This window comes from Rhynchophorus ferrugineus, unplaced genomic scaffold (genome assembly GCF_030347505.1).
Source record: "Rhynchophorus ferrugineus isolate W39M unplaced genomic scaffold, kcgeb_rfMv2 rfM3, whole genome shotgun sequence".
NCBI classification, from domain to species: Eukaryota; Metazoa; Arthropoda; class Insecta; order Coleoptera; family Curculionidae; genus Rhynchophorus; species Rhynchophorus ferrugineus.
This window is the reverse complement of record NW_027472582.1, coordinates 51,950,987-51,962,434: the sequence shown is the minus strand read 5'-3', so window position 1 is coordinate 51,962,434 and position 11,448 is coordinate 51,950,987. Positions and strand designations below refer to the sequence as shown.

At 29.8% G+C, this 11,448-nt stretch overlaps 1 protein-coding gene across 1 annotated transcript; it reads right to left on the bottom strand.

Annotated features, from left to right (window-relative positions):
- Nucleotides 1-9,933: 9,933 nt before the first annotated feature.
- Nucleotides 9,934-11,060, bottom strand: LOC143193551 (uncharacterized). Its single transcript, XM_076399819.1, has 5 exons — nt 10,905-11,060; nt 10,696-10,834; nt 10,433-10,636; nt 10,248-10,365; nt 9,934-10,176 (listed from the first exon to the last, which is right to left on the bottom strand). Exons 1-5 carry the CDS (start codon nt 10,954-10,956, stop codon nt 9,988-9,990), a joined length of 702 nt encoding a protein of 233 aa, XP_076255934.1. The 5' UTR covers nt 10,957-11,060; the 3' UTR covers nt 9,934-9,987.
- Nucleotides 11,061-11,448: the final 388 nt, after the last annotated feature.

The window sequence follows — 11,448 nt, the reverse complement described above, 5'->3', positions numbered from 1 at the left end:
CATTATACCTTTCATAAAAATTTAATCAATAAGTCTTGATTAAATTCAATATATAATTTGCACACATTTAAGTGGAGACTTTAGTTATTGAGACAATAGCAATATAAATAATGGGACCTAAACCCACACTCAGTATTAAAACCTATATGTACCTATGGGAGTCAATATTGGGATATTCCCCATATTAGTACAAGTTTTCCAGTACAAAATCCTAAAAAAAACATAGTAATTGTACTCGGACATTATAGGACTTATCACTTACGCCGAGACTTTCAGACACCGATTGTTACTGAGAATGGCAAGAAGGCTTAGGAGAGAATCCACTCCCATGTCAATATCGAGGTATTGCAACTCTTAGATAATACCAAAACAGGATTCCTGAATAATTTACTTACACAATAGAGCGAATTTGGATTTTGTAAGAAATACAAGGGCGATTTTAATTCATCGCTAATATTGGAGATGTAGTATACTAGAAGATTTGAACCAAGCGACACCATAACAGCAACACCCAAAGATTTGGAAGTTACTTTTATATTACCAAAACAGGATTTCAAATATCCAAACAGTTTGATATTGAATACTGTAGTATAGTAAAATGTATTTAATAAAAGAACGAAACAAAAAGAAGTGTTATACAATTTAATGAAAATATTTTGGTATATTATCAAACTAGAGACTAAGTTAGTTACTGCAAAGACAAATTATTAGTAGGTTAGTCATCATCGACTACTAGTCGCATTATATTATTACTATACTGCAATATATAATTTAAAAAAACAATTCAATAGTATAATGTGTACCAAGCACGATCCCGAAAAATCTCTTGGGTAATGGACCCATAAACAGCCAAATATGTTCTGTATCGATTTAAAGAGCATCAAAATATCATCAAACATTCTTCCTGGCCAGCACAGTTGCCAGACCTCAACATAATAGGTTGGGGAATTTTAAAACAGAGATTGAGATAGAAGTTTCCATGTCCAACATTACTGAAGCAAATAGCAGATGTTTTTGGTACAAAAATAGCACAAAATTCCTTTTGAAAATAACCAAACCTTCTACGAATCTATTAGGCTAAAAGCTGTAAATTTATCAAAATGAACTAAAGGCACAATACCTTATGAATAAGTAAGTACTGTATATATCAGGTGTTTAAATTATTTCTATTCCCCGCCAATAACTGATAATAAACAGGATAACTTCATGATCAATCGATGTTTCAACTTTGGCAAGACCAGAAATATAGGTTAGATTGCTGTTTTTTTTTTTTTGATTCACTTACAGCATATTCTCATTCCAATGTATTTATTTGTTAGTTTCTTTTCTAAACATGCATTAGAATTTAGCCATTTTAAATGGCATTCATCAACTGCTGTCAACTAGTTTAAATATTTTTTTATTAAACTCTACGATGAGGTGTCAATGTTTGACGAATTATTATAGTATTTTATCTGTTTAATTGGAGCTTCTTTAAACACGTCTCTAAAGTTCACTCTGATGAATTGAAGGTAAGAATAAGAGAGAGACAAATTTACGACTTTTAAAATCTACCTTTGTTTTCCAAAACTATTTTATATTTCAGCATGTCTTTTTTAATAAATTTAGTCTCAAATTTTTACAAATTATTAAGCCAGTTGTTGCATAATCAAAGAAGGCGATTTTTTACTTATACTTCTGAAAATAAGAAAGCTTCTTTCACCGAATTCACTGTAACATATAATATAGTGTATTAAAGTTATATAGTTATTAATTAAAATAAGATTAGTTTTGAAAAGAATTTTATAATTTTTCTATCAACTTCTTTAAAATTGTACTCTAATAAAATTATATATTTATATTATATTAAATATTTTGTAATGATAGTTTTTGATACAAATCCCATTAAGGCATGGATGCCATTTATTTCTATGATTATTTAAAATGATGTTTTATAAACAGGAATGTAAAAACTGAACTGAACATTATCACCTTTAGAGCCTTCTAGGTCTCCAAGTTAACTGGTAATATAGATGACCGCCAGTTGGTAGTCGGAAAAAGGAAAAATTTTGAATGGATAAAAAATATTTTATTAACAAGTAATTTATATTTAGAAATCAGTAAATATAGATATCATACAAACACAGAGCAAAACATTTCTATTCAAACCCTGGCCAATAAAATACTTCATTAATTAATCATAAATTAATTCCTGTTTGGAGTAAATTTCTAGATCGTAATGGAAAGGCTTCTATACACAGCCAAAACAAATAAATAAAAGGCCAGTAAGCGCCCAATAAAGTTCCTAATTGCTGTTAAAAGCCAGAATGATAGAAATCCTGATAAAATCATGATTTAATCAAAATAATCACCGTCAAAGATTCAGTAACTGTTTACATTTCGAACTACTCGACAGTATGAAGCGTACGGTTTTAGGTATTGTTTTATTGTTCGGTTTATATTTAAATAAAATGGAAACAAAAGTAATTCCTATAACCGAAATTTCAGAAACAGCAGTAACATATTACGAAGAATATTTAAAACTAGTAAAGTCTGTAGAAATTAAAATTATTCATACAAAAATCTGGAACAGCGAAAATAATATAATTGACGTCATTGCGAAAATATCAAAAATTAGATGTGTGGATATTAAGAAAATATATGCCATTAGTGAAAATACGGATTTTAAATGGAGCTCGAAGAATTACGAAATTAATTTTGTCAATAAAATCGAGGTAAACAATACAAAAAAGCAACAGTATAATTTTAATAAAACGCTGGACACCTATAGAGGCAAAATAATTGTTGCAGAAAACGAAATGATTCTACTCTTTAATATTGATAGAATCAAAGAGGAACTATTTATAAATTATTCCCGTTCTCTTCACTTACTAGTACTCGATAGAATAATAGATATTAAAAAACTAGCTAAGTTGATGTCAACTTTATGGAATGATTACAAAATACTTAATGTTGTAGCTCATGCTCCATATTCAAAATACAGCAATTATTTTTTTATGTGTAAACCTTTTATGATGACAACTAATAAGTTAGGAACAATTACAGCTTACCACATTGAAAGTATCTCAAAATATCCGCTTTTATTGTATAACACAGCCGAAAACATGAATGGGTATCAAATACATATACATATGTTTGATAGAAAGTTGTCAGCAATTAGTAAAGTGCCTAAAGTTATTTCAGAAAATAAATTATACAAAGGTGTGAAAAATAATACTGGTCTACATGGTTTGGATCCCATTATAATATACAACTTATCAAAGGATCTAAATTTCACAATTATAACCACTATCGGCAAAACAAAAAGTGATTTTGGTCATGTCTTTTCCAACGGCACAGCAAATGGAGCCATTGGACGTGTTTTAGATGGTAAAGCAAACATGTCGGGCAATGGAAGATTTATCGTATATTATAATTCCGAAAAGTTCGAGTACTCAGTGGCTTACTTCTGGGACACCATTGTTTTAATGGTACCTAAATCACCAAAATTGACTCAGTGGGCTAAAATTGGCGCCTGTTTCTCAACCGACGTCTGGATTTTTATGTTTATATTTATATTAATAGCGTTTATCTATAACAATTCATTCAGTCAATTCAATCAATTCAGTCATAATTTTGCTATGGATTTAGTTTCATTGTTTTGTTGTCAATCAATGCAACGAAATGTAATTCACTGTAGTCACAAGATTTTCCTTACTACTTGTTTTATATTTGTGGTAATATTTTATTCCATATTCGCAGCGAGTTTATTTAAATTCACCGCGAAATCGTATTTTTACCCAGAAATAAAAACATTCAAGGAACTGGATAAAATAAATTTACCTATTAACACTCATCAAACTGATCTGTTTAATATGAACGCAGATTCAAAAGTACTGAATAATTTAAGGAGAAAAATTATTCAGTTGGGATCTAATATGACCTCCATGCACATAGCTGCTTATTTGAAGACGGTTGCAGCTGTGGAGCGTAAATACGATGCCATGACGTTGATAGCACTCTACTATACCGATCAGTATGGTGTCCCATTGCTCCATATTGTCGAAGAGTTTGTACGCTCGCACTATCTTGGTTACATCGTATCAAAAGGTTTCCCATTCTTACCTGTAATCAATAATTTACTAACGCAATACAGCGAATTTGGATTTTGTAAGAAATGGAAGGGCGATTTTTATTCATCGCTAATATTGGAGATGCAGTACACGAGAACGTTTGAACCAAGCGACACCATAACAGTAACACTCAAGGATTTGGAAGTTCCTTTTATGGTACTTGCAGCCGGCCAAGTTGTCTCCATTTTTGTATTTTTAATTGAGTTAAATATGAAACACTTTCATTAATATTAATATTGACAATAATTTAAATTAATTAGTAAATACACTGATCATGAGATTATTCCAAATTACTTAGGGCAAAAGTTTGAACAATTGCCAAGGATCACTGCTCAGATCGCATCACAATTAATCAGAGATAATCATGATGGTCGGGTGATGCTTAAAATTCACCATGGTCACGATTCAGGGTAAACCTGTAGCGATATAGATATAGCAAAATAGACTTAATATTAGTGTTTACAAAAAATATTCATGCTTATATAATATGATACAATTATATTTTAAAAAAATAATTACATAGATGTATAACTTAATTTTTCCAGATTTTTCCTACGAATTTAAAATTATAACATATTTAAAAGATAAATATATTTACAATCTCGTTATTTTGACACAATCAGGCATAAAGTTTCAGAATGCCATAGATATCGGACAAATCATTATACTGTTATAAACTAAGCGAAGAACAATGTTTCTGAGAATGAAAATTCATGACCGTCTTATAGACCCTACCTAGACCCCCATTTAGGCACAGGTCTATGCAATATACCTTCATAAATTGGACAACTGAAAATGCTGGATTATGTGTTTGAGATGTAAAATCTGAAAAATGTTGTTCTTTAGGATAAGGTTTTAGTCCCAAAAATATATGTTAGTATCAAATGTATTAAGATTAAATTAATTTTGTCTTGTGCTTTAATTCTCGTTTTTCATAAATAAATGTTGTGTCCACATTTCATGTTTTTATTAAAAATTGTTTATTTTTAAATGTATTAATTAAATAAATTGTAATTGCTTCCAATATTCCAATGATATCAAAAATATTTCTTACGTTTAGTTTTTTTTTAAACATTGCACAATCGAACCTTTATTACATTAAAAAACTATCACTATTATCGTCATCTAACCAGAATATTATTGATTTGATGTAATTTATATATTCTGAATGCATAAGACGTTTTCAGAGAGACAATGTACGAAAATGAGAAACATAACATATTGTTTTAGGACATATTATGCAAAAGGGAGAGTTTTAACCCCTTGAGAGTTAGAGAGCCCACTGGGATAGATCTTAAGAGGCAGTTCAAATATATTCAAAGGAATGAGGAATTTTTAATTAAGGAGGATTTATATTGGTAATCTGCTCTAATATCGGATGGAAAGAAAATTCCGCGTAAGGAAGGACACACCTTCCTTAAAACATCCTGAATCAATTGCATATGTAGGCATACTCACCTTTCGGAATACTTTCACTTGTTTAATGAATCCCCTCTTGTTGGCTAGGTATCCTATGCAAGCAGCTATGTTAAATATTTGAGTTAATAGTTCATATTAATTGTTTGGTTTTCTCTTGTTATTATTTAGTAGCCTTTAAATAAAACATTTATATTATTTTAAAAAATGGAAGAACAGAAAAAAGCAGCAACTGTATCAATTTCGCTAACTTACATAACTTCATTAAAACGATGAGGGCTTTCACAGCATCAGCAAAGTGAATATCTAGCTTCTCCGTCTCCTTTTTAGAGGAACTATTTATAAATTATTCTCGTTCTCTTCACTTACTAGTATTCGATAGAATAATAGATACTTAAAAACTAGCTAAGTTGATGTCAACTTTGTGGAATGATTACAAAATACTTAATGTTGTAGCTCATGCTCCATATTCAAAATACAGCAATTATTTTTTTATGTGTAAACCTTTTATGATGACAACTAATAAGTTGTAATAACAATTACAGCTTACCACATTGAAAGTATCTCAAAATATCCGCTTTTATTGTATAACACAGCCGAAAACATGAATGGGTATCAAATATATATATATATATATATATATATATATATATATATATATATATATATATATATATCAAACATATATATATATATATATATATATATATATATATATATATCAAACATATATATATATATATATATATATATATATATATATATATATATCAAACATATATTTCTATCAAACATATATATATATATATATATGTTTGATAGAAAGTTGTCAGCAATTAGTAAAGTGCCTAAATTTAAAATAAATTATACAAAAGTGTGAAAAATAATATTAGATGGTCTACATGGTCTACATGGTTTGGATCCCATTATAATATACAACTTATCAAAGGATTTCACAATTATAACCACTACCGGCAAAACAAAAAGTGATTTTGGTCATGTCTTCTCCAACGGCACAGCAAATGAAGCCATTGGACGTGTTTTAGATGGTAAAGCTTACATAACTTCATTAAACTCCTTTTAAAATAGAAGAACAAGCACTCACATGTTTTATTGATGGAGTAATGTTAATCAGCTGCATTTATAAGCAAACCAACCACCAACAAAAAAAAACCACTGTTTTGTTGACATAACCATTAACAAGCTTAAAGCCCAAAAAAGAACATAGTTTACAATGTCATTTGATATAAAGTGGGGCAAAAGTCCCGCTACCATTTTCCTGCTCAGTTTCGCTTCAACCATTGTGTTCTGCAGACGTCAAAATTTTATTGTGGATAAATATACGCCACAAGAACGAGCAGAAATAGTGACAAAATTTATTGAAATTAATCGTTCCATTATTGCCACTCAGCGGAAATTGCATCAAAAATATTCTAATCGCCCAGTGCCTCACAAAACCACAATTTATCGTTTACATGCAATTAGTTCAGAGTTCAGTACAAATTCAACAGTTAAGCCAGGTTATTTATTATTTGGTAGATATATTGATAAATTTTCATCAATAAATATCGCTGACCAAAACACATGGGAGCGCGAAATATATATTAGAGATATATTATTTGGAATAACATATGTCACAAAAATTAAGTGATAGAAAATAAGATAAATTTAACTAACAATAATAATCAAATATTGTTTCGTCGCAGTACACATTTTAATTGTTTAATTAAAACATACATTTAAACAAACATACACTTATTGTCATATATTATAGATGTTACGAAAAAAAAAATTACAAAAATTAAAGATTGTTGGAATAAATGCAGTAAAATTGAAGACAATTATATGAAGGTCATATTTGCATATATTAATCTATTTTTCATTTTCGTTATATTTCGTCAAAATCTACATACATCCTAGTATATACATAAGTTATGAAATGGGAAGGGTTTGGGCTAAGAATAACAAACACGTTGCTTCTACTTTAAAAACTATTATATTTTACAGAAATAGTTGGCGCTGTTGAACGGCAAAAAAAAACTCTTCTGTCATATGTCATTTACTCTTAATTAATCGGTTATCATTTTACCATATTACATAAAATATGTATAATCTATAATGTATATAAAACTGATTTTGTTAAGTCATCGAATATGTCATGAACCATAGACGTAATTATATCATCTGGTTGTTTTTATTAACGACGAAATAATAGAACGTGATTGAATAGCAATTGTTTGATACTTATCTTTACATCCTATATACCTTAGATAATTTAATATCAAGATATAATAAATTCTCTAGAATGTTTTTGAGATTATAAGATATAATTAAAAAAAATTAGTATTAACAAATGTAATTTTGTATCTTATATTGGGGACAAATAAGGATATCATTTTGTCTTATAACTAATAATCGAAGCTATGGTAGTTTTAAAAGAGTTAAGTCCATTTTACAAATGGCTCGAAACATCTTAGTCAAAATTTCAGTTAATTAAACTTTTCTAAATAACCTATAAGTTGACCCCGATCATAATATAGAGATAACATATAAGATAGGTATAATTAGTAATGTACATAAAATTGATATTGTTAAGTCATTAAATTTATCATAAATTATATGCGCAATTATATCAAAATATCATCTTTCCTTGGCGGAAGAATAATAGAACGTGGTCTAATAACAGGTCAATTGAAAAGTCCCCAGCCTACCAGAGTAAAACACAATTTTTGCCAAAATTAGTTTTTCTTGTTCAACACAATACTCTTCAAGCGTGATACACTGATTATAGCGACCCTCGAACTTTTCGATACCATTTTTGTAGTACGGTTTATCCTGTGCTTCAAAATAGGTCTCAGTTTCGGCGATCACCTCTTCATTGGGCGAAAATTTCTTCCCAGCGAGCATTATTTTGAGATCTGAAAACGAGAAATATTCGTTGCGGGACAGATCTAGAGAATACGGTGGATGAGGAAGCAATTTGCCCAATTCATGGATTTTTGCCATCGTTTTCACTGACTTGTGATACGGTGCATTGTCTTGGTGAAGCAGCACTTTCTTTTTCTTCAAATGCAGCCGTTTTCGGCGATTTCATTCTTTAAACGGTCCAATAATGCTATGTAATAGTCACTGTTGATGGTTCTTTCTTTTTTTAATATAGTTAATGAAAATTATTCCATGCGCATCCCAAAGTACAGACGCCATAACCATATGCCACTCGTATAACTGTCGATTGGACTTCGGAGTGAAATGATGGAGCCATGTTTAATCCATTGTCATATATCGACGCAAAAATTCGGGTTTATTACGCTTGATAATCTTCAAACACTGCTCCGAATCATCAACTCGTCGTTGTTTTTGGTTAAAAGTGAGCTCGCGCAGCACTCACTTTGCACAGAGCTTTCTCATACCCAACTATTCGTAAATGATATGATGTACACGTTCAGCTGATATCTTTAGAGTGTCTGCTGTTTCATTCAATTTCAATTTACCGTTATACAAAATCATTTTGTTGATTTTTTAAATGTTTTCATCAGTAACAACCTCTTTTTGGCGTCCACTGCTGTCTTCGGTGCTTATTTCACCACGCCTAAACTTAGCATACCTCTCTTTGATGGTTGCTTTTCCTGGGGAAGTGTCCGGAAACTTGGCATTAAGCCAAGCTTTTGCTTCAACTGTATTTTTTCCCTTTAAAAAATTTTCAATATTTTATCAACGCGCGAAATTCCTTTTTATCCATTTTTTTCACAATAACAAAAGTTGTTTCATACAAAATGTAATAATTCACAAACTAATGATCCGAGAGCTGTCAAATTTATACACGCATCTTTTGAGGGTTAGGGCTAACATGTGGATTTAATTCCAGTAGCGCTATGTGTCAGGCCGAGGACTTTTCAATTGACCTGTTAAAAGTTGTTTAATATTTATCTTTACATTCTATAGATCTATTAAATCATCAATAACAAGATAAAATTTCGCGAATTTTTTTGAGATTTTCAGATATAATCAAAAACAAATTATTTTACTAAATTTAATTTATGTTTCTTATACTTGGAAAAAATAAAGACTTGGTTTTGTTTCTTAATCAATAATAAAATGATTTACTTAAAATATTGATAGTTATAATAGAGTTAATTTCCCCAGGTCCATTTAGTTTAAGTAATCTTATTCAAATATTTCAGTTCAGTATAAAATTAACCGGTCAGTCTGCCAATCAGTGAGAGTTGTCAATTGAATGATGATGAATCAATGCCAATGATTTATTTAAATTAGTATTACTAAATTAGAACTAGAATTTTATTCTTCATTTGTTTAATAAAATATTGAGTATATATGGGAGTATGGGAATAGCGGTGAAACAAACAAACAAACAAATCCATTTTCAGAGAGGAATGAAATTAAAACGTTTTGTTGTTTAATCTATTTATTTAAATAACTTTCGAATAACGAATAATTAAATTTATTCGTTCTCTAAACAGTAATCGAAGACAGCATCAATTCTTTCTGGGTGTTCACCCCAGAATTCATTGAATCGTTTTACTCTCAAAAACTCAGCAGCTGCACTGGGGAAGTTATTGAACAAGTATTTAATTCCTTCCTTAAGAACTAAAGCAACTGCATCATCTCCAAAGAATCCAGTTAGTGTAACCTGAATATATTATAATATATAAATCGAATTTGTTATATCATAAGAAATGATTTATTGGTAGTGCTACTTACGTCAACATCAACAATTTTTGAACTAAGCGTGAACTCATCTACTTCCATGGTAACATTTTCCTGGCCAGGTTGAACGAAATCGAAAATACCCCACCAATCAACGTGGTGCAGAAGAATGCTATATTCAATAAAAGCAATTGTTATTTATCACTAATTTTACGTTTATTATTAAATAATAATCGTACTTGTAGGATCCACTATATTTAACAGCTGGTAATAGTGGTACTTTGTAATCTACTTCATAATCTCCAGTAAAGTTCAGCAATGGCCAGTATATATCATAGTGGATAAGATTTCTTGCAGGATCGGTAAAATCTGTAATATTTAATACTGGCCAGCTTAGATTCAGTAGATCATGAAGAACGTTGTTTGTTATGGCAATATCCGCACTAAAAAATTAATTAATTTCAAATTAGTACAAATAAATATTAATGTTAGATATACTCACTCAAATAGAACTGAATTATATTCGTATGTAAAATTGTCGATTACCAAGGGATCATGTACAGGAACAGGAACAGCAGGAACTCCATTGGTCATTGCTTTTCTGCAACATCCCAGGAACCACTGCAGTGCATCCCATGAATCTAGAAATCAAATATTTATGTTATATTTAATAACATAATATACAACAAATATTTCCAAGTATATACATACCAGCGTTGGTCAAACCAAATGCAGCGATTAATATTATAAGACCGAATTTCATTTTTGAGATATTTTTGGGTAAGTTAAGCCAGCTACTGACTGTCTCTTCGCCTTCGGTCAGTTTATATACAGAATTTTAAAGAGTATTCTTTCATATCTCAAGTATTTTGATAGGTTTAATCAGAAGTTATAATTAGTCACTTAATTACGTACGTACGTTACGTTGTTATGTACTCAAAAAATGCAATGAATTTGTATTATATGGATTATATGATATCGATATCAAGATTTCAATTACATCGAGATTACACAAAATAATTAACAATAATGACTATATGAAAATTCAAGTTTATGATGGCAATTATCTATATAATTCATTTAATACTGGACTTTTAAGGAAGTATAGTACCTTCGGCACAATTGAATAATAAAAGGTCAAATATGGAACAAATTTCAAACAAAATGTTGCATAATCATTCCAATAAAACAGATAATGTGCGTCATCAAAATATAAATTAAACTAAAAAAAACAAAAACAATATTGTTAAATACA

Excerpts from the sequence above, each read along its gene's own strand:
- LOC143193551 (XM_076399819.1), bottom strand. The coding sequence starts at position 10,956 with ATGAAATTCGGTCTTATAATATTAATCGCTGCATTTGGTTTGACCAAC. Across the intron at positions 10,835-10,904 it reads ATTTGGTTTGACCAACGCTG|ATTCATGGGATGCACTGCAG; the intron begins GTATGTATATAC and ends TTTGATTTCTAG. Across the intron at positions 10,637-10,695 it reads TATAATTCAGTTCTATTTGA|TGCGGATATTGCCATAACAA; the intron begins GTGAGTATATCT and ends TTAATTTTTTAG.